Source organism: Dromaius novaehollandiae, chromosome 5, assembly GCF_036370855.1.
Source record: "Dromaius novaehollandiae isolate bDroNov1 chromosome 5, bDroNov1.hap1, whole genome shotgun sequence".
Classification (NCBI taxonomy): Eukaryota; Metazoa; Chordata; class Aves; order Casuariiformes; family Dromaiidae; genus Dromaius; species Dromaius novaehollandiae.
The window spans coordinates 38295938-38320386 of record NC_088102.1 but is presented as its reverse complement, the minus strand read 5'-3'; the positions used below and the strand labels follow the sequence as shown (position 1 = coordinate 38320386).

Genomic DNA, 24449 nt, shown 5'->3' with positions numbered 1-24449 from the left:
TGTGAGAACTGAGAGTGTGAAAAGAACTGAGTAGAAGACTTTAATTGCATATCAATACAGACAAAGTGAATTTTTAGTTTTTAAATGGCACATTTGGGATCAAAGGAAAAAACCTACCTGTAGAAATCATGGGCTTCTTGACCACCATTAACTTTTATAGCTTAGCAAATAAAAGCGTTAGAGAATAGTCAAAGTTTATCTTTCATTTGCACTACAAATCACGAATGAGAGGAAAAGGCCTCTCTCCTCCTAAGGTATTTAATATTCTGGAAAAAAACAATTTAAAAAAGATACAACTGTACATTTGTCAGTAGCAATGATAGCCAGGTTGCTTAACACAAATAACAGAGGTTCTCTTCACAGATCTAAGGATACAACCCAGATAATAGTATAATGGACAGCCAGTAATGTAATTTGATTAACATCAGGGATTTACAAAGTAAGGTTCATCTTCAGTATCAATTTGACAGTTTGCTTTTGCAACGCCACTTTTAAAGTGCTTTTCCAGTGGGGATGTCTAGCCAGTTTCAGGCATAGCATCAGCTGCTAGTAACTAGAAGACCAGAATCTATAGATATTAATAGATATTAACTTTTATGGTCTAAACAGTTACATCTCAGAACACTACTAGTGATATTGGTTTTATTCTATATTCAGTTTTAGTTTTAGCTCTTCACTGAAATGGAGACATTATTTCTCTTTCAACTAATGTGAACACTAAACCTATTTTAGTCTATTTTGGACTAAAAAGACTATTTTAGCCTATTTTAACTGAATACTACCTACCAATCAAAAAATAACTTCTTAATATGGAAAAGAAGAATGAAAATTCAAAAAGTATTTTATTTCCTATTCCTTTCAAGAATGCTAATAATGTCAGGAAACTAGACAGAAAACATATAGGACTGATTATTGCTGCTTAAAAATGTATAAGTAGTCTATCAACACACATTGTAACAGAAAACATTCAGATCCAAATGCTCTCAAGTACAGCATGCTATGAAACAGATAAATGTAATGTAAACTTTTCACATAGCTTTACATCTTCACTGAATTTCAAAAATAAGGGGCTTTTGTTTGATTTTTACTCAAACTGTTGTCTGTCTCAGCACCCGGCAATCACTTATGAGCTCATTGGCTAATTTCAACCAAATCTGATGGAAAAGTAGTTTTTGGTCAAGGTGGTGTGCAGAGAAGGGGAGAGACATTGCTGCATAACATCCCATTCAGGAAAAAGCTTCAGTGACTGTTCAAACATCAGTTTGGCTGGATCAACACTTGCAGATGCGTAACACTGCTGTGGGTTTTTGCACGTTATGCATACACAATTCGGGATCTGTGCCTAGGGATCTGCGTTTGCAGGTATACAAGTCTTTAGCCAAGGCCTTTTTAGAATCATTGCTAACAGGAGTTACCGCCATGTATCTTATAAAATTTAGCAAATATTTAAAATACTTCAAAAACCAATGCACAAGCAATATGTATTAATAAAGATGGAGACAAACGAAAATATAGTTGATTTCCATTAAATAAACTGATATAACACCTAATCAATAGCTGCTTTAAAAACATATAAGCTTTCAATCTGTATATTTAGAAATAATTACACATTTTTTTAAAGACTTTATTTAAAAGTTAAGGTATTGCTTGGATCAAATCAAAGAGACAGAGTTGCAGCCACAAATTCTTGGCCAAAATTCCAAAATTCCTTATCTAAGTGTTTATAATAAGAAACAAGGACAGAAACAGTACATCAGGTATTGTGAACGCCTCAAAGCAAACACATTAGCTTTAACATAATGGAAGCCTTTAAATGCTCTAGCTTTATTTTTGTTCTTGTATAGATGAATTAGGATTGTAAGCTTATGCTACTTGCCTTTGTCCAATTTTAAGAGCTTTGTGAATATCAACACTGTCTCTGACTGTAAGCAGGGCAGCAGCCTGGACTGTCAGAGGCTCTAACCCAGCTCAGTTTCACCATTTTAATGAAAGCAGGATTTGGGGACGGGGGGAGGTGGAAGAAAGGGAGGAGAAAATAAAGAAGGAAAAATAATGTCTTCCAATAAAAAGCTATTTATGTTTTCAAAGAACAGCATCAGATTTTTCCAAAGTATCTGTGTCATAGGTGTACCTACTTTCTTGCAAACAGTTCGCCTGGCTTGTTTTTAGCACTATAAATACTACTAGGTACACTAATTTAGGACACTGCCTTTTGTACCTGAACTTTAAAGGCACTTTTGCAAGGCTTATTTTCCTCCAAAGAGGAAAATCTTTCCTCCTAACATATTACATGGCAGAAAGAAATCCATTCCTCTTAAACTCAGTTCTACACCTCTGACATGTATTTCTGACACGATAGTTACCACAACCTCTGAAGAGACAGAGGAAAGAGACCCCACCAGTCTAACTCAAGTTCTTGCCACGGTTTCTCTCTTACACTGCAATGAGGAGTATCTTACCTGTATTAGGAAATATTTCCAACACTTGAGTCTCAATGACATCTTTTGACTTCTGTTTCTGATCCCTTGATGATCATATCATGAAGGAAGCTATTTTTCCTCCCATCTACTTTTATGGAGCTTATGTCTTGTAATAACCTTTTGATCATTTTCACTTGGTCCCTGGACTAAGGGCATCTGTGATATTGTAGATTCTTCCTTCATATTTTATGGGCAAATCCACAGACAAGGATTTGGTGAGCTTCCTTTCCACATTAGTTAGCATACATTATCAGTCACAAAAGAATGTACATTCCTATAGAGCATAAGGCCTTTTCAATTCTACAGACTTAAACAGAAGTGACAGAGGCCTAAAGAGATCTTCACCCAGGCAGAGTAAAGAAAGGATTGAAGCATTGCATTAGAAAGGAACCAACTGGGCAAACCACATTAAATTGTAGCAACACAAAATACGAGATTTAAGAGAAAAATAAATAACAAAGCACTGAAAAACAGCTGTACAGAGAATCTTGTAAATCCTTCTTTGAAGTCAAAAATAAATATTAAGAAGAAAAAAGACAAGAAAAATGACCAAAGAGAGCTGTTACGGTTCCTCCGTTCCCCAGATATTTTCGAACTGATACCTGCTTGAAAAGCCCTGCTAGGAACTTCATCTGTTTTTCATCTTCATAACATTTTCATTCTTCTCTGATTTTATTACTCAGTGTCAGAAGTCGGAAACTTAGAAAAGGAGGAAGAACTTACTGGTATTGAGAACTCCTCTGCCAAATACTTCAACAGTGATGCTCCTCTAGCCAAAAAGTTACTTCTCTCTGTCAGATTGCCTTGGAGTTTTGTATCAAACTCCTTTCTGACGACTGAAGCAACAGAGTCGATTATTATAAGCTTAACTTTCTTTGAAATAATTTCTTCTTCCAAAGACTTAATCCTATAAAAAAGTAACTTAATGTTAGTCACACATTGTTTTATAATCCTGAAATTGTTTAAATAAAAGGTATATTTTAATAAGCTAAGTCAACCCCTCTTTCTCTCTCACACACCACTCCAACATCTGAACGCTTCAGAGAGATCTGCAAAGGAATCTCAGGTTGCAAAGGGCCACATAACCCAGGGCAGGACCCCCCCTGACAGAGGGGTTTGGAAGAATCTGTAGTTAGCAACAGTATGCCGTACAACCCCTGAATGGCGGAGAGAGAAAATTAAGTAGACATTGAAACTGTGCCTTTTTGTTCACAGTAACAGCATCCCATGGCCAACACCGGAATCCTTGGCATCTGTATATGCAGAAAGCCAAATATCTCTCTATATACTTCAAACACAGTACGCCAAACTTAATCTGTTGATAACACGCAAATAACTATTCTTTTCTGATAAAACTGCCCTAGGACGAGGAACAGGTATCCTGTCACTAGTGTAGAATGCTCACAAAGATGCTTAAGTATGAATTAATCCATTTTCATGTCAATGTGTATTCACAAATTAATATAAAGTAGCAACTCAGCAACACAGGGCTGCCAGCAACAGTCTTCAGACTTATGACTGCAAAACAATTTCTCCCTCTCACTGCTGGAAAGGTCCCAGTCTTCCTGCTCTGAAGGAGGAGTAACTCCTTTCCATTTCTTGGCAAATTTAACTCTTATACTATAGTCCCTCCACAGAAATCAAGACAGGTCAAGTCAAGCACCTGTCAGATGAACAGTTCTCTTTTAAAGGCTTACAAAGGTCAGATCATATGGAACTTGTCTATCAGAAATTGTTTATTATAAAACATCAAGTGCATGGGTCATGAAAGGAAATGAGAAATCACTTCATAAACTTCACAAATAAAGAGTAATGTCAGTCTTTTTGTACCAGTTTTACTTTGTCAGAAACCATATTCATATCAACATGAAAAGGCCTCAAAGAAATTAATTAGTCTTCATAAACTCTGGAATCAAACAAATACTATTATAGATAATACAGTCAAAATGGTCTCTCCTTTTGAACTCTAGAGGAATACCTTTTCAGTACACTGCCACAGGTCAACTCGCGATACAGGTAAACGCTACAGGTCATGGAAAACAGCTTTTCATCTGAGTCAAAATAAGCAGGGAATCTGTTTCCTGCTATCTCAACCAACCTATCAAAAACAAAAGACAAAACACTGAAAAAGCAATAGGCATGTAGGGTAATAAGGCATCAAGGATTCACAATACAAAGTAAAGCAAAGCTCTGAAGGATAGGAAGATACCAAGTAATACTGGAAATCTTTTTCAAAGGTGAAGCATATTTTAGTGGTCAGACCAAAATACTCGAAGTCAGAACATGTAGGTTCTCTTCCCAGTGATGCTAGAGTCAATGGTAAACTTGGGCAAGACATAATATGCCTGTACACAAAGAAAAAGCACTTCTCTGTTAGAAGGAAGCTGCAAAGTTTACAGTTACTGAATGCAAAGTCCTTTTTGAGTTTTGCACGAGGCTTTACACAATTGCCAAGTATTGTCCTGTTTTAATTATAGTATTTAACCAATTCTTTCATTTAAACAAACATACTCTCCAACCCACATCATATTCCCTTCTACCTTTATCTTGCATTGAGATCATAAAGCAGGCTTTATGTCACCATAGAAGTTTGACAATAAGCTGCTAACAAACAAAATTATGACCTCTGTGATGAGATCCAGCCAACATGCAAGCAAGACTGCAAAGAAGAGAGCCCAATTCAATTGTAAATACTTATAAAAGTATGTATGGAAAGAACATTCACCAAGCTGAAAAGCTTTTCACAGATAATGTCTCCTCAAAAACAAAAGCAACATCAGTTAGATGGGAGATGTTTTTACTGGGACTATTGTCGCTGTGCCAGCTACCTCTCTGTAAAAAGGACTTAGAGAAATCTTAAGGAAATGTAATTTTTAGAACACAGCAAAAAATACCAGCATTGTCTCAAAAAGCAACTAAGGCTACCTAAGACTAGTTGCCAGGTGGCTATGACAGAACATCCATTCCATCAGACAGGACAGGTACAACTGACATGATACAACGATATAACTAGACAGTTTAAGCGGCAGCTTCACTGATAGATTTGAATAAGTGATTTCCTGCCTGAATATTCTCCACTACCTTATTAGCAAATTCATGACCCTTCAAAACCTTGAATTACAATTGTTAAACATACCACTGTTTATTACCACTGTAGAGTAAGTTTATCAGACAACTGGTGATTAACACCAAAAAGAGTCAAAAGAGGTTGGGTATTCATCCTTTATTGTCAAGTACTCATATTCAGAAACTAGGCTTTGAAAAAAACTCATACAGATGTAAAACTTAACAATTTACTGATGAGAGGCCAATATTTTTAATGAACCTGTATATATAAAATCACTGAGGACACTAAATGACACACATTTTACTGCCTGCCTGCAAACTCTGCTGAAGTCAGTGGAAAGAAGCTCCACACCCCTGAACACAGGGCCATTTTTTTCTAGGTCAGTAAATACAGATCCAAGAATTTAATTTTAGATACTCATACTTGCAAATCTGAGCACAGTAAATATTTTTCGCAATGAAGATTTTATTTTTAGGAATAGAAATAGAAAATACCTATGCTTTATTTTAGGCGTTCTTATCCCCCACCCTATCAGCTTGGGAAGAGTGACTTCTAGTGGATGATACCTGTAGACACAACTTATTGATGATCTTAATCCTTTTTATTTAACCTCTTTTTATTAAAATGAAAAATGTTAAAGCAATTTTAGAAAAACTATTCTAAATCACTTTGGTTTAAAAATAGAAATAACAAGCTTGAATATTAATATGCCTATCCCAAGTAAGAAATTTCATTATAATAGCATCTATCTCATTCCTTTATATTTACTATTCATTACATCCAAACTTGCCCTGAAGAACTTGCAGGGTCAGAATCTTGGCTCTGCATTTGCATAGCAAACCATGCAGCCCATTTTGGATTCTGCACGTGGTAAGTAATCTAAGTTATTCAACTGCCTGCATGAAATGCGATTTCAGTATGCTTCCAATGAGCATATCGCAAAGAACACCATTACACAAATTGGCTTAAAATGACCTACTTACTGAAATCTTGCTAAGATCACAGTACTATCTGCACAGCACCATGCAGGTTCAGAGTTCTTTAAAATCTAAATCCTATTTGTCATGAGGAACGCAAACACTGCACAGAACGTAAGTGATGTTCTCTGTAATCAGGGCAGGGGCCCATGAGGTAGAAAATCCCTCAGTGTTCTCAACACTGGTTTACAGAAATATGCATCCAGTGCTTTTCAGAAGCTATACATAAATAATTTGTCTGCTTGAATAAGCAGATGAAATTACTTTCAGACTGACTGAACAGGTCTGGTACATTTTCAGTTAATAGCTGGCTAGATTTGAACTGAACTGCTACCAAACCAATGACAGTAATTTTGATTTCCAGGATTATCATGGGTATTGCATCTACCTGTTCTGGTGTCGACATGCCGACGAAGCTGAACAATGGACACCCTCTGCACTGTTACAGCTCTTCTACTGCATATCAGAAAAACATATACAATACAGCAAACAGTAGTATATCTTAGGAGACCAGCCTCAATTCTGATCCCTCTTCCCAGCATTACTATTAGACTGAACTAAAATGCCATGTTAGAGAATAAATAATAGAGTGTCAAAGCCTGTGAAAGCAAAAAGCTCCTGCCCTGAACTAAGCCTATCTAGGCAGAATAACAAAAAAGAAACATCTGTGAGCAAAAGAAAAAGTTAGCCAGGTTTATGCAGTATCTCTCTTGACACAGCATGGCATTACAGCCAGTAATGACAGCTACAATTAAGCATGCATTTCTCTCATCCCTAAAAGGCAGCAGGGATATTCTTATCCTCCTGGGCTTTCTGATAGAAAGTTTTCTGTTTTAAATAAAGACACTGCCAGGTAAATCTCTCCATTTGTCCTTTTAAAGTAAGGTGCAATTCAATGAATATTTACTCTCTTGTATCTGAAGTGTTTAGAACAGAAAAAAATTCTTTTAACGGCAAGCTATCGGTAATTATAGATTATAGAATCATAGGAAAATTCAGGTTAGAAGGGAGCTCAGGAGATCTCTAGTCCAACATCCTGCTTAAAGCAGGGTCAGCTATGAGGTCAGATCAGATTACTCAGGGCTTTCTCTAGTCAGGTTTCAAAAACCTCCAAGGATGGAGGTAGCACAACCTTTCTGAGCAACCTGTTCCAATGCTTGACTGTCCTCATGAGAAAAAGCTTCTCCCTATATCCATTTGGAACTGCTTGTTTCAATTTATGCCTGTTGTCTCCCTGCTACATACCACTGTGCTGCCTTTTTGATGACCTCCTCCTAGGTAGGGGAAGGCTGCCGTTATCACCCCCCACTGCTGTGTCTTCTCCAGGCTGAACAAGCCCAGCTTCCTCAGCCTCTCCTCACACTGCAAGCACTTTAGCTTCCAACCATCTTGGTGGCCCTTCACTTAACTCACTCCAGTTTGTCATGTCTTCCTCATACTGGGGGCCCAAAATTGGACACAGTATCTAGATGTGGTCTAATGAGCAGCAAGTAGAGGGGGATAATCACTTCGCTCACTCTGCTGACTCTGCTCCTGTGAATTCAGCCCAAGAGGCTGTTGGCCTTTGCTGCCAGCGCACACTGCTGGCTCATGTGCAGCTTGATGCCTGTTAAGACCCACAAATCCTTTCCAGCGGAGCTCCTCCCCAGACAGTCATCCCAGCATGTGTTGTTACAAGAGGTTCTTCCTTTCCAGGTGCAGGAATCTGCATTTGTCCTTGCTGAATGTTATAAAGTTCCTGTTGGCCTGATGCTCCAGTCTGTCCAAATCCCTTCGAATGGTAGCGTGGCCCTCAAGCTTATGGACAGGTGCCCCCTCCCCCAATCTGGTATCGACTGAAAACTTAACAGTGCATTTCATCACCTCCCTCCAGGCCACCGGTAAAGATGCTGAATAGGACAGGTGCCAGAACAGACCCCCTCCCCCCCAGTACCCCACTTGTAACTCCATGACTCACTAACCACTACTCTGAGTCCAACCACGTTTTCACCTATCTAGCTGTCCACCCATTCAGACCACACCATCCTAACTTGGAAATTGTGGGAGACTGTGTTGAAAGCCTTGCTAAAGTCAAGGCAAGTGAAATCCCCTCAATGACAAACCTAGTCATTTTATTACAGAAGGCAAGGAGGCTGGTTGGGCATGATTCACCCTTGGTAAATCCATGCTGATTGTTCCCAGTCACTTTCTTCTCCTTCACATGTTGGTGCCTTTTCACCCTGTTTTATCACTTCTGAGGTTTCTTGTTCCTGTCACCCCATAACCTTTGCTTCCAAATCCTGTCCACTGCTACCTCCCCTGCAATTCCTAGTTTAATACTCTCATCAGGCTGACTAATCTGTTGGCAAAGATGCTCTTGCCCCACTTTGGCAACCAGACCCCACCTCTCCTTAGTAGTCCTCAAAGGAAGTCTCACCAGCTGTGCAACCAGGTATCAATCCACAGGATTTGTCTGCTTTCCCCAAGCCTTTCCCAACAGAATCTAGGAGAACACCACTTGGGCCACTGGGCCTGACTCTCATCCCCAGAACCCTGTAATCACTCTTGCTACGCTCTGGTAACCAACATGCATACATCTATACTCTCAACCAGATATAGCGCATATTCTCTCCTGTCCATTCAGTGGTTAGAAGACATAGTAAGTGCACAGATGAACACCTGTTGTGTGGGCAAAGCAGGGGATATTAGATGAAGTAGAAATATTAGAGGGTGAATGGAATATTGTACTGCAGGGCCACTAACAATATAGGAGGGAAATGAGGTTATTGCAGAAGGAACTCAGGGGTGCAGAGGAAAGGAAAGGGGCACTCAGCAGATGTAGTACAGCAATCTCAAGGAAAACAGGCTATGTTATTCCTATTGATTATAGAACAACTTGCATTTCCTTTGCACTCAAAATGTTAAGCCTTCGCATCCTCAAAAACATCCTTGCTAACTTCACAAATTAAAGTACAAAGAAAGATCTTAGGTACAGGATTGTTAAAACCATTTATAAATTAGAGAGAGTGTTATCCAGCTGTCATATCACAAATCCACAATATCATACAAATTAAGAAGGTGGGCAAATACTTCTACTCAGTGAATTTTACCATATCTGGAATAACTGCATATATCAGTAGAATGCTTAATAACTACCATAGGTAACTATTCCAGAAAAGCTTAATTATTGCTCGAAATATATTTGAAGGCTCTAAGACAAAGCTAAAGAAGTTGAAAGTGTGTATTTTAGAATTATGCATCTTACCTTTCAGCACTGAACGCAGACTCTGTGTCAATGTATATAACAGCCCCATTCAGTCCTCCCATGCTTATAGGTAGTGTAGCCAGAACACTCATCATAATACAAAACTGAGTTTTGCCACAACCTGGTGGGCTAGTTATCTAGAAGGAAAAATTACCAGCATAAGCAAGAGATGTCACATTCATTTCACCCTTGCAGTCAAATTCATCACTGGTAAAAAATAATTCCTCTTCAGAAGCAGCACTACTCTTGTAATTCATTTTTCTTTCTCCACCATCCTCCTTTCTCCACTTCCTTACATCTCATCTTTGAGGTGCTCTGTTCCCCTCCCCATTTACAAGATCTTCCCTAGAGCCACACCCAGACAATTCTGCCTCCTTCTTTGTGCTACCTTCTAAAATACAGCAGAACGAAAAGATTCACAGGTGATATTCATATTACATCAATGACCATTAGAGTTGATATCTCCTTGAAACTAAAGTCAAAAGCTAATAGGTTCACAGAGCTAAATCACTGATGAGGTATCATCATTGCCTTGGTTATAATCAAGTCCCACTTAGAAATCACAAGTATAATTGCTGTGAAGTCTGAATCTGTAATGTGAACCACATATACATAATCAGATTTTATCTGCCCCAGAGAAAACATCTTTAATACTCCTGCTATAAAGTAACGGGAGATGTTAGATATTAGCTTGTCATATTTCACTGAAATTATTCTCTATGCAGCATGCATTTTGTCATTGGTGTTAACTCCCTATCGCCATATTTCAACACACACATCATTTAACAAGCCAGATAAGCATGCCAGTTTTCAGCTTTCACCTGCACTTACTCAAAGGCTCCTGCGGTTAGGCAGTATTCAAACAGAATGCACTCAACTTGTGTGAAATGGTTCCAGTATGATTCTGATCCAAGAGCAAAACCACAATGATCAAAAGAACACATTATTTGATGAGATCCCTAGTCTCCGAGCACAAGATCTGTCTACTAGAGACAGCAGTAGGCCGTTCTTTTTCTACAGCAGACCTTACAGAGACTGCAAATGCTGGACTCTGTTCAAACAACCATATGTCCATTGGTAGTGTACTTTTCTTTAAATACAATATCACACTGTCACTGCTTCTGGGAAGGGAGATGAGGACATACTTTTAATACTAGGAGGGCTGAAAAACACAGTAAATACAAAGCTGAAATGACCTAACCCACTAATAGCAGAGAGCTATGAGTCCATTCTGACCCTAGCACGGACTAAATAATAATGCAAGATAAATGAAAGCTTGTCCAGGAAAATTACACTACAAAATAAAACAACTTCTCAAAATACCACGCACTGCCAAAACAGAGTTAAATTCAGAGGTAAATTTATTGAAATTAAAAAAAAAAAAACTAAAAAATGACAGAGCCAAAAATCAAACCGATTTTTGAGCCAGAGTGCATGATAGTTTGGTTCTAAGTACGAACATCGCTTCACCTCAAGAAACTACAGTACTGGTATGCTGTCATTTTAAGCAGCAGTAGCATGATTAAAACACAGAAAGTTTACAGAGGAACACTGTGGGACTGCTACACTCTCCAATTAAAAATCCTTCTAATCACTTTGTCTTTATAAAAGGCTTGAAAACCAAGTCATATCAGTCAATTCACTTCAAGCTTTGATATATGGAACATATTTGATGGTTTTTGTTTAGCAGCACGTTGGATTTAGTGAACTACCAATCAGGAATTAGCCATATTTATACAAGTAGCAGTACCCCACCCATTGTACCTAGTTTACAAAATATAGCATCAACAACAGCTGCCACATTTTAATGTGAACACAAAGCATATATTAAAATTGCAGAGACAATACATATTTTTCAGACTGTGATAGCCAATGAATCTCACCAGCTGTTTCTGCTTAACAAGTCAACTTGAAATGAATGAGGGGAGGTCATCAATCCAGTTGTTAAATTGAAGTGTTTGGACAATTGTGAGGAGACCTCATAAAAACCTTTGAAGATTGAGCCCTGCCTAGGAGGTGCATTGAAATCAACAATATTTATTTCAGTGGTTGATGAGTTAATTCACAAGTTAATTCAGCAGAGGTGCCATAAACATGTCTGGGGAGATCTGCATCATATCAGAAAGAGACAGAGAATCTTGCAATATTAGCTAGTATGACGAAGCAACCCAATGAAGCAGGAGAGAATTTCCATTCCCAGAGACAACAATAATTCACCTTTTATCAGCATTCATTTAATAGACATTAAAATGGCATTTGAAATAATCCACAGTGAACAATTTTAAAAAACTATACCATTTTACTATGGCTACCACTGGTTCAGCAAACATTTTGAACAATACAAACTTAGTTGGAAAAAAAGGCTAAAGTGCCTCTAATGTAATTTAAACCCAATGTCTGCAAAAAGTTTGCTGAGGTTGTCTTACTCTAAATTTGCTTTTAAAATCAAGAGTCTACGCAGACAGAAATGTGAGGACTACAACAGTTTTTAATTTATCTCTGCCTAATAAAATATACTTTTATTTTTCAGTAAGCTATATATTATTTTCCCTGGCACATCTGTAAGGTTTGGATAAAGTCACAAGCAACTAATTCTTCTTCAGCTACCCAGAGGATTAAACTCTTCAATGTCCACAAACTCATTACTTTAGCTTTTGCTCAGAGGAGTTGGCCAAAAGTTCTGACATCTGACCACAAAATTTCAGTTATGATTTAATTTCCAATCTAAACCCTAATAGTGGTTTGGGAAAAATTGTCTGAGACAGTATAAGGCAAATCAAATCCCCCTGACACTTAAAAAGCAAGCAGATTTGGCCATAGAAGATACCATCAGAACTCTTAACCCTGTGGTTCATGTATTCGAACTCCAAGTTTCCAACCACCCTCACTGCTGGGTAAAGTAACAGGAAGGGGATGATTTAGCCACATCAGTCAGGAAGTAAACGCTCCAAACAACATAGTTTTGAAGAGAACTTCTCTCAGACTTGGAATATCTGCCTAATAACAAAAATACCAAAGGACAATCTGCTGGTCAGCTGTGCTCCAGTAAGTTATAAAGGAGCAATTTAGAATGAATTGAATCCAAAAAGAACTGGACCTGAGAGCGTTTGCAAGCTACAATGCAGCATCAAAGCAGCAGCAGACACTTGATAGCTTTCTACTAAAATTTCCTTAACAATCACACTGAAGAACACTTGCAGTGCTGCCAACCTTTGAGACTACTTCAGATCTCATGGCTCTTGCAAAAACGCTCTTAATCGCATCACTCCAGAACAAAGCTTTAAACAGGAAAATCATTTTCTGCATAGTTAATTTTTCTCTGCCCTTATGCTTGTTGAGAAACTGCAAACACATGGCCTTATCTCTTTCCAGATTTAACACCTAAAAGGCAAATAAGAAGCAACACACTTTTTTTCTTAGCCACTATCTCTAAACTAGTCTTCTAATTTCTGGAGTCTACTTAGTTATCTTTAAAATATTTCTGATTGACAATACCGACGCATAAAGTAATTTGAACTGGTATGACAGTGCAACCAAGACCAAGCTACTTGTGGAAGGACCTAGCACTTGCAGTTCTAGCCTGATCCACTAGATGTCTTGTACAGACTTCAATATTTCAATCTCTTAGTGTACCATGCATTTAAGATATCTGCATTAGGTAGGTCTCTGCATTTTTAATCAAAAGATGTTAAAGTAAAAAATTTAACACACAAAAGATTTTTCAGAGAAAGATCTGAAGTCCAAAGGCTATCCTGACAGTGCTTTCCATCTGCAATCAAGTAAGAGTTAACCTAACTTCAAATATGTTATTTTTATTTCCCTCAATTACTTTTACATACATTGATATGTATGGAACATGACCATTCTTAAAACAGACTTTAGCAATAGTCTCCCACATATTCTGATACCTAAAAAGACCAATGTTTTAAAGAAATACTAAAAATAAAAAAATTAAAAATTTAAGTATTGTGATAATTAACAAAGCTAAGAAGGATTGCAAAATACATAGCACTGGAAAATTAAACATTTTACTTATTTCCCGATAAGCATTATTTTATACTATCTGAAGAAAAATATGTCTGACATCCATGTTTTGAGATTAACTGTTTGCAGACCTTCCTCTTAAATAAAAAAAAAAACTTTAAAGTCAATGTTTACCTGAACTCCAGTAAAATTCTCAACATGCCAGCTATTGCTTTTGTCAGATCTCACACTAGGGCAAGGCCATGAGCGCAATAATCGGCAAACTTAAAGTCTGTCCACGTCCGAGAGCCATTCCACCTGGTATCCAGGCAAGAACACGTCAGAGAGTCTGCACTGATAGCTGAATGATAGCTATCCTTAGGATTCAGTCAAAAGACAAACATTCATGACAACATCATTGTCAGCAGCCTTGTACATTAACTGCATGGTTCTTCTGACCCAACAGGACCACATCCACTTGCTTTTGTTCATTAGAAAAAAACTATTTCAGGATCCTTGAATGCAAACTTATACACTGGCCATCTTTTACTCAAAAAAAGGCCAAGCTGCAGGAAGGGGTACAGAAACAGAATGAGTTATCAGGGTTGATTGATAATTCAGTAACATATAAAGAGGACATTCTTGTTTTGGGCACCAACCATGAGCCAGTGACAGAGGCTCAAGGACATGCCAGCATAGGCACATCACAGGGAAAGGCACATCTTTTTCTCCTACATGTGCAACAGTGCCTCTAAACACCAACTAAGGAAGTACAATTCAGTACTTTAGGCAGAACAAGCATGTGAACAGCAATTCCCCATCAAGGAAAAGTCAGAGGATCAGATGGAAACGCCCTGAAAACCATATCCAAGCCACAAGAAAACATCATTTATTTTCACGTAATCACAAAACAGCTGAGGTTGGAAGGGGCTTCTGAAGATCATCTAATCCAATCCCCTTGCTTAAGCAGGGTCACGTTGAGCAGGTTGCCCAGGACCATGTGCAGTTTTTCAATATCTCCAAGGATGGAGACTCTACAACCTCTCTGAGCAACCTGTCCAGTGCTCAGTCGCCCTCACAGCAAAATGTTTTTTCTTGTGTTCAGACAGAACTTCTTTCCTGTGTTGCAGTTTGTCCCCATTGCCTCTTGTCCTGTCAGTATGCACCACTGAAAAGAGTCTGGCTCCATCTTCTTTACACCCTCCTATCAGATATACACATTGACAAGTCCTCCAAGCCTTCTCTTTTTCAGGCTAAACAGTCCCATCTCTCTCAGCCTTTCTTCATCTGACAGATGCTCCTGTCCCTTAATCATCTTAGTGGCCATTTGCTGGACTTGCTCCAGTAACTCCATCATCTCTCTTTACCACAGAGCCCAGAACTGGACAGAGCACTTTTCAAACACTTTGCTATTTTGTCAGTTGCCTGCATGAATCACAGAATCACAGTACAGTTAAGGTTGGAAGGGATCTTTAGATACCATCTAGTCCAACTCTCCCTGTCAAGCAGAATCACCTAGACCATGTTGCCCAGGACCATGTCCAGACAACTTCTGAAGAACTGCAAGGACAGAGACTCCACAACCCCTGGGCAACCTGCTCCAGTGCTCCATCACCTATACAGTAAAAATTTTTTCCTTAGGTTCACGCGGAACTTCCTGTGTTTCAGTTTGTGCCTCTTGCGTCTCATCCTATCCTTGGGCACCACTGAGAAGAGGCTGGCCCCATCCTCTCTGCACTCTCCCTTCAGACATTTATACTCATTGACAAGATCTCCCCTTACTCCTCTCTTCTCCAGACTAAAGGCTATCATGAATAATGATCCAAATGAGAGTCAAACACCACCTAGCTTGGTCACTGTTGTGCTGAGAAAAATGTTTTTAGGAACCAATAACTCATCTCCTGCTGAAGATACTGTTCTTTAACAGCAACGTGGTTACTGTCTCAGGACCCTATATATCCCACTGCTATTTATAGCTAACTAAAGAACAGCTTTGTTCTTCAACTGAACAGAATTTAGCAAGTCTTTATCCCCAAAATTCAACCTAAGACTGAGTACTAGTCATCTTAAAGTTGTTATTCCAATCTGATTTCCTTACAGTAAATTAGGAACAAAGCTAGGCCTAAATATGAAGAAATGTGAATTCTGACAGAACTATGTAAATTCACAGATGCATTCTTAACCATTTTTACGAAGGCCTGAATGCTGTATATTCCTGTACACCATACACAAAAAGAAATATTCATAGTTTTTAAAAAGTAATAACCCCTCATTACATGAGGTTAGCATCACAGGAACTGTTAAACTCAGGGCCATTTAAATTCTAATCTGTTTTAAGTCGCTATCATATTTCACAGATGATTTCTATGAGATCAAAACCAACATATTTTGACCATAGGGAGGGGAAAAAAGTATTTTTGTCATAATAAGGTTTTTGTAGCTTCTCACTTGCTCTCCTCTACTGTGGAAAGTCGACAAAAAATAATTAGCGAGGGATGTTAAAATGTTCAAGGAAAAATGGTTTCAATTTGTCTAAATTCAGAACATATGAGACATAATATGTATTTTTTCCACTCATTTCAAGTGCATAGCTGAGTTCAGAAGAACTTCGCTATAAAAAATGTACATATGGCTACACTGCATAAAACCAATGTCCACCTAGCTCAGGATTCTGTATCTAATGTGGGCTTACAACACATGGCCAGGGAATAACATAAGAAAAGGACACAGATATTGATACTCCCTCCAATATATGCTTTTCTACCTCCAGCAATTTGTGGCTCAGCAACTTCCTGAGCCAGAGGTTGCATCTTTGTATTTTTGTAATACTGAATGACTCCCCTGAATATTTAGCTAAATCCTCTTTCCAGATTTTAGAAACTGCGCAAGTTACTATCAATTTCTGCAAGGTCAGAGTTGTCAACTACTAAAAGATAAAGTGCGCTCTTGTTTTTCAAGGAAAACTCCAGGCAAAAAAGTAGCATCGCATCCAAAAGCCAGAGAGTGACAGACTTAGATCTATCTGCAATTCGTAGTGTTGTAAGGTATATGCATATAAACTATAACATAAGCCTTAATTACATTACCATTTTTTAAAAGAATACCTTACAGAATTATTGTATAAATTAGTTATTTATATAAAAAACTGAAAATTGTGTACAATCATTTTCATACTTGTGTGTCATGCTTTTGACCTGATTACTCATTGTAACTGTATGAAAACTAATGGCTTGGTAGAGTCAGAGTGACTCAGTGTCAGAAGATGGATAGCCTCCTGATTCAGCACCTTCTGCTCTGACCACTGAACCACACTGCAGATCTCATTTTACACTTACACCTTTCTCACTGTAAAATTCAGGTAACAGCATGTTCTTGAGTTAAACAATAATGTGGCATTTATTATTTCAGTTTCTGGGAGAATTTTCTTTTTTCTGAAGGAAAATGTGGTAACCAAATCTCTTAATTCCTTAATTTCCTCACTTACATGACACACTGTAGAAACATATAAAAATGCAGCTTCTACTAATCAAAAAAAAAACAACCCACTTCTCATCCAACACTGTTGTCTATTTTTAAAAAAAACGGGCACAATGGCGTCCAATCTGGCTGTGACTTGTGAGTTCTACGTGTGATGTGTGACTGCCGAAGAACACACCGAACAAGTTACCTCTGTGAGGGATCCACAGGGCACTCCACCATGCAAGACTTTATCCAGACCATGCAAGCTGGTTGATAAGAAGGCTGAGGAGGGGTTGACAGCCCTCCTCACTTTCATTTCATAAGCCTGCAACAGGTGGAGGAAAAATTCAAGTCAGAAAAGGCATTTTATTATTTATTTTTAAACACCTTGAAATAGTGAATTTCTCACATTTACTTTCATCGACCTAGAATGACTTAGCACTTGCCAATAAGCATACAGCCCCAGTCTTCACCTACATTCCCTTCTTTCCCCATCACCCTTCCTCACATGTATATCCCATTTACAGCTCACAGAGTAAATTTAAGAGTTGTATCCATATCAAGGTTTTATACTCCCATCTTTTAAATTCTTCCACACCACAATATTAAATGAAAATAAGCATTTTACAATGATGTTTCAAAGGTCTTCTCTGTTTCCATTCAACACTGCTTGCTTTTAACCCATAGAACTATGACTTTTAAATGAGGAAACATTATATATGTAGTTAGCATGCAGAACATTCACAGTGAAACCTAAAACCAAGTACCCAGTCAATGTTAATTAGCAATTCAAAGCTATATGGGTTCAAGAAAAGGTTTGCTAAAGATTCCTAAGTCTTTGAACAAGATCTGGGCAGATCTCGTAGCCATTCTTTTTTTTCTTTTTTTTTTTTTTGTGAGGAAGGCTAGTTAAGGAAACAGGTACAGAACCAATAGAAGAGCTGAATTCCTAGTTCCTCTGCTGACTAGAACTGTCCCAAGATCAGCATTCTAGCTCACAGGAATTATTTTCATTTGGGGAATCAATCTAAACCAAAGAAGAAATAATAAAATGGAAACACTGATCTGGAAACATCAAAACACGGTGTTTTCAAAAGAAATTATCCTCCTTGGACTTTGCAAACACCTGCTAAAACCAACACAGTCCTTAATTCAACCACTGAACATTAGAAGTTTGATATTAAAAGGAGCAACCTAAGATCTAAAGGATGTTGCTCTCATTACGGCTAAAGAGTTCCCAGAGGCTTCAGACTCCTGGCCCAACAATGTAGAGCCTCAAAGCCCTCGTGTAGCATACTGCCATAGCCTGACATGACTGACTGCTCCTGGAAGCCTGATTTCCCTATCCCTGAGAAATACATGTATCAGACTTACTCCAAACTACAGAGTCCCCAGCCTTAAGATAGTCCACTGTGAATATAGTGTACTGTGGAAGTACTTCCAATGGACTTGCAAAAAAAAAAAAATCTGCTAAATCGTAGATGTTTTAGTCTATAAATTGTGCGGCCAACAACTAAGCTTTTTTTGATGAAGTTTATCAGAAAAACTTCCAGCCAGTTCCACCAGAGGGCTAAGACAGCTGGCAGAACTATCATAAAAAAGCATATTCCTTTTGCATGCCACAGTTTTCTCCTATGTTATGAGAGGTACTTTGTTAGAATAATATTCAAAAATCATTCAGATTTTCTGTTCTTCAGTTCTATGGAAGAGAAATATACAAAAAATAGCTTTCAGGGCACAAAATGGGCCAAAACAAAACAAATAAATTTTAGCTTGCTCAGAGGTGATCTGAGTTTAGGCCCAGATTCACTTGAAGAGTGAATATACATAGTGAGGAAGAAGGATCTGCAACATATATTTCAATTTAACAATTTTTGTTTAACCTATGACAAAACTTAATCCCTGTAGACTGTACCACGGAAACAGACAATCATCTAGTCCAGCTTTTTTGCTTAACACATACTCTAAAATTTTACCCTGTGTTTTCAGTATTTAATCCACAAAATTATGGTTCAACCAGAGGATTTTTCAGAGAGAAAAAAAAAAAATCACTCTTTAAATCAGGAATCTAAGTGAGTGAATATTTACCACATCCTTAAGCAATCTTTTCCCATGGTAAATCATACTAGTTGCTAAAGATTCTCCTATAATTTCCCATTTCAGGGATTTGGGGTTTTTTTTAATTCAAGTTCCAGATATTGGATCTTGTTAGCTTTTTGTCCAGATAGACACTAGAGAGCTCTAATACCAAATTTCCTTTTCTACTCAGCATATTGATACAGGTCAAAACCATCTATCTCTTCTGTTTTAACAAGACATTATTTTTGACACCTGAATTCAAAAAAGAAAGCAAAATCCAGACATTTGCATTGCAGCTAACAGCTGTTTCCTTCCTCCCCAATTAGACTAGATGTATTCTAAGCCATGTTATATGCTCATTTACATGGATGGAAAAATTCTTCCTAACAAAATACAGTATTTTCAGGATTACTTTACTTCTTCACTTAAATTCTACATCTAAAAGCCAATTTATATGAAATTCTTGTTCTTTGCTTGTAGCAATCAACATTTCTATTCAGTTCAGAATAGAAGCAGTTCTTATATATACTGAAAGACAAGACAGAATGCTGTACTTCCCCATGGTGTTCCAAACCAATTCTGCAAGCCTGAACAATCTCTTTAGGCTATAATGCCTCATAAAAGTCACTGCATCAAACTGTTGTGCAATCAAACTGAGATACAACAAACATATACCATTTTCCCCAAGGTAAAAAGAAAAGTCACATTGTTTAGCTTTTTCTCAGACACAGAATTAAAAACAGAATCAACACAAGCTTACTTACTGTCTGCATTTTGGGAGCACAAGCTAGGCTGACTTTACAAAGAAGCTTCTGCACATTACCATAGCTCTGCCCCGTCACTTTCATTAGGTCCAATAGTGAAAGACATAAGAAGTCCTGAAAGATAATAAAACAGATCAGAGAACTCAACCTAGAGAACAAGGCTGGGGACTAACATGATGCAATTTACACACAACTAGCCTATGTTCCATATACCAAATTTACAACTCTGCCACATAATTCAATGTTATGCTCTACCTCTCCTACCTTTCTCTGATACCAGTAAGGTTATATTAAAAGAAATTTTATTCATATTTTAAAAAACATGGAGTTAAGGGATCAAACATTTAAGAACTGCCTGATATAGCTGCAATGAGATAATACCTCTTTGCCCCAAAAGTCTCTACCTACCTGAAAAACATTCAGATTACATTGTGTCTTCTAGATAGCAAACTCAGGGACAGATCCTGTATTTAGCATGCACACTACTGAACTACACAGGGCCTCTTGGCAATCTTTAGGCAAGAGTTCATGAGAAAGACTTCAAGACTTATTCCTGATCAACCCACAATGGATAGAATAACAACACCCTACATTCAGAACTCTGATCTGAGCCCAGAAAATAGGAAAGCATCAATGCCACTTTAATAACCATGCTCTTCATACACTAGACATGTAATACAGATATGTTTTTGTGGGGTGCTTATAAATGGATGTCTTACTCCATAAAGGTAGCAGCTGCAGGCCTCCACTAAAGTAAGAAACTTTAAGGTTCAGTGGAAGGAAAGGTAGTACACACACATTTAAATGTTTTAGTCAGGCATCTATTGCTTTAAAACTCTATTTTTAGAAGGCAGCAAGCCAAACAGAGCCTGAAGTGCCCCCTACTTTCTATAACTAAAGCTCCATGTACGTTATATTTAAAAACAAAATAAACAGTACATGAAATAAAACACAAAACCTCCCTTTCACCTGACAGGTAGTGATTTGATGGCGACTCAGCCTTTCACACAGCTCCTGAGACAACCTTGCTCTTCTCAGTTTCTTAGCAGCCATGCTCCCCTATCTATGGGGCAAACAAAAAGAAGTCTGAAAGAGGCCTGAAATATTACTATACAATTACACTCCTCCCTTGCTAAAGAACAGGAAAGAAGGTACACATAGGAAGTCTATCATAATAAATTGTATTACAGCTCAGAAAGCAGTTATGTTAAATTACATCACCTCATACTTGACCATGTATGAGATTATGCTGATAAGAACAGAAAAAGTCAGCAATATTTATAGAATGGAGGTTTCTACCCTGGGAAATGAGAAAGATGGAAATTACTTAGTGATGAGCTGAACAGGAACTCCTCATGCTATATGGCACCAGAAAGAAAGCAAGTTATCTTTGAATGCCTAAATAAGGCAAGCAGAGCATTCATAGTAAGCATTTAGCCCTAGAACATCTATAGCAAAAACACAATGTTCAGTTCTGGGGGCCACCTATTCAGGACAGATGTTAAAAGAACTGGAAGGACTCAAAGGAGGCACCAGAAAGACTGAATAATCTTCTATGTAACTATTTCTAAGTATTTACATATAAATTTTAAAAAGCACAGTAAAAGAATAAAAAACATGCTCATAATATAGAGCTCTTTAATTTAGCCAATAGCATCAAAGAATCTAGAGGCCAAAGCCAAGCACGTTAAGATCAGAACTAAAGTATAACGAGAACTACGGTGCAAATATTGCTCTATTCTAAAAACATAGAAAAAAAATTGAAACAGGGTAGCAAGCATTGTGGTAAATTTAAAGTCACTGAAGTATATTTTATTCATCGTTTTGAGATTCCCACTTAAAGAATATCCAATTAATTCAGAGAAGCCCTAACACTATTTTACGTAGCAGACAGTTATCTATTATCACTGTGATTCCTTCTCTCCTTAAAAATAATGTAAACCTTAGCTATTTGTATTTGTCTAGTTTTTCCTGTCATTCCATTCCAGTGACCAAAACCATAGCAGATACTATTCAATTCTGTATTTGGCTACTGAGAAGTAAACATAACAGAACAACCTGAAGTACACATATTTTCTTAAATTATACATATGTTAAAACACATATGTACAGTTTCACACATACTATTAGGGATTATCCCTAGTATTTATTTAGTCAGAACTTTCGGCCAAAAAAAAAGGGAGACATTTAAAGAGCGTGGAATTGATAAAACTTCTGGAGACATAAAAACTGCCCCCTCTGCAACACCCTCTTCGGACAAGAGAGGAAAGCCAACTTCTTGAAGAGCTTAGTGTCCTTGAAAACACCGGCTACACTAACAAGCATTTACTGCATGATAACCACATAGTCTGGCTCTGGCGGTAACTGGCTTTGCACACAGCTCGCGTGTCACTCTAGCAGAGCAAGACGTTCTTGGAACTGATTCTGTCACTGAAGGGGCGGAAAGGAAGGGCCACAGAGCACCCCGTGCCCAGCCTGCGTCTGAGGCGCCAGACCACCCAAGGACCGGCAGGCGAACACGGAGGCACGTGAAAAGAAATAAATCGGTACGGACTTACACACACCGATACCGGTACTGCAGGACGGCTTGAAATTACCACTTTATCGGGACTGGGGAAGCTCGTTTATTGCCGCCAACACTTGAACGCCGACGGAGCAGACGGGGCAGAGGCGTTTCTCCCCCAGCGCCCTCTAAGTTTACTCAAACACCCGCCGGCTTCGCCCGCTCCCATCGCACCTCCTGGCGGGGCCGCAGCGCAGCTGCGCAGCACCCCCGGCCTCGCTCCCAGCGCTGCGCCCGCGCCGGGCACCGGCCCGCCGTCTCGGAGAGGCGCCTGAGCGCTGCCCGCCGGCAGCGGGGCCGCGGCGGCAGCGACCGCCGAACCGGCAGCGACACCGGCAGCGACACCGTCCCCCCCGCCCCCCAGCGGGGCCGCCACCAGGGCACCGCTCCAGCCCGGCCCGGCCCGCGCGCCGCTGACCTGGGAACTTTTCAAAGCCTCCCACCGCCCCGTGGCCAGGGCCGCCGCCGCGCAGCGCCTAGGCCCGCGATTGGCTCCCCTCCCACCAATCGCTTGCGCCGACGCGGCCCCGCGGCGCCCGAGGCATGCCGGGAGCGGTGGTTCGTGGCGCGGGCGGGGCGCGCTGCTCCCGGCCCGCGATGGCAGCGGCGGCGCCCGGCGCGGCCCTGTGTCGGTCTGCGCCGCGGGCAGGTTTCCGCGCTGTAGGGCCAAAACATGCTCCCACGCGAGGCGGAGCGGCGCGTAGGTGAACTGTCGCGTTCCTGGTAGTAACGGCAAGGACAGGCGCTTTAGCTCGACCCGTTTCTGAGGGAACTGCCAGGTCAAGCAGGAATTTAGTGGGAGCCCAGGATCCCCCAGAGAAGTTACAAAACAGGGTCAAGCCGAGGCAGGCTGCATGATTGCAAAACTTCATAGTTGCAGTGTGAAGAGCTGAGATCTTTTGCCCCAAGCAGCACTACCCACTGGCTGCTCCGAGTATCCCGTCTCTGGAAATAGGCGTGAGCAGACCTACAGTCACGTAGCTTCCCTACCACTACCTTCCCCGAGAAATGCGTTGGGGGTGGCAGATCTCCAGCTAGGCCCACACTAAAGCTGTAAGTGCTGGGAAGAGGGTTCAAGTCCCTGACAAGAAATACCAGGCATTGAGGGTAGCGGCACCTTCTGCTCAGGGCACTTACTTAAGGTGGAATAGGCCTAGCAAATCCACTAGGACATTGCCTGTTCAAATCCACCTCAGCAGCCCCCTTCTATTTACGGTGCTGAGTTCCCTTTGAAGTTCAATTGCCAAACGAATCCTTGTTTTCTTCCTTTTAAAAATTTGTCTGCTAATTGTTTGATTGCGTCTATGCTTTACCCTAGAAATGTTTACAGTCCATAGGTGAGTATACATGACCTCTGCATATAATAAAACTTGAAAGTCTCCAGCATGAATAGTGCTATGCATATATTAACTTGTCAGTAAAGAACATTCGGATACTGATTCTCATCTTCAAATATTAGGCTCACAGATTTTTGGTCTGCCGCCAGCTCTATCAGTAACTCCTCCTGACTGTGATGAAGCTTTAATTCAGTAGCATCAGTGTAACAGAGAGAATTAGACATCAAACATGAGGTTTATATGACTTCACTGGTGTCTGTAGTGTGAATTTTCTGACTTACTCTAGCCTCTGCTAGAAAGCACTGAAGAAATTCATATTTTATGTCATCTGCATAATCATTACAGTCCTAGAAATTAACCCAGCAGAAGAAAAAAATGGACCAACATTATCTGGGATTTTTAATGAAGGTCTTCATAGTGTGAACTGCATGGCTCGTGTGTTGTCTATATTCAAAAAGAAATATCACAGTGAAGCTACAGAATATAAAAACACTGTAGCCACTTTTCCAAACTAGC

General features: G+C 39.3%; 1 protein-coding gene across 15 annotated transcripts in view; it reads right to left on the bottom strand.

Moving 5' to 3' along the window:
• The window catches only part of RAD51B (RAD51 paralog B), a 411492-nt gene extending 388376 nt beyond the window's left edge, over positions 1-23116 (bottom strand). For 8 of the 15 annotated variants that reach the window (XR_010389391.1, XR_010389390.1, XM_026095718.2 and 5 more), the window contains exons 1-7: positions 22592-22763; positions 21003-21096; positions 20034-20147; positions 17399-17515; positions 9769-9905; positions 4459-4578; positions 3204-3387 (exon numbers count right to left, since the gene is read on the bottom strand). Coding sequence is in view for 13 of the 15 variants with exons in the window: in XM_026095718.2 (XP_025951503.1) it covers positions 3204-3387; positions 4459-4578; positions 9769-9905; positions 17399-17515; positions 20034-20147; positions 21003-21086 (756 nt within the window). In the remaining 2 variants the exon portion in view is untranslated. The other 7 variants (XM_026095719.2, XM_026095720.2, XM_026095721.2 and 4 more) reach the window with 7 other exon arrangements.
• Between the last annotated feature and the right edge of the window lie 1333 nt (positions 23117-24449).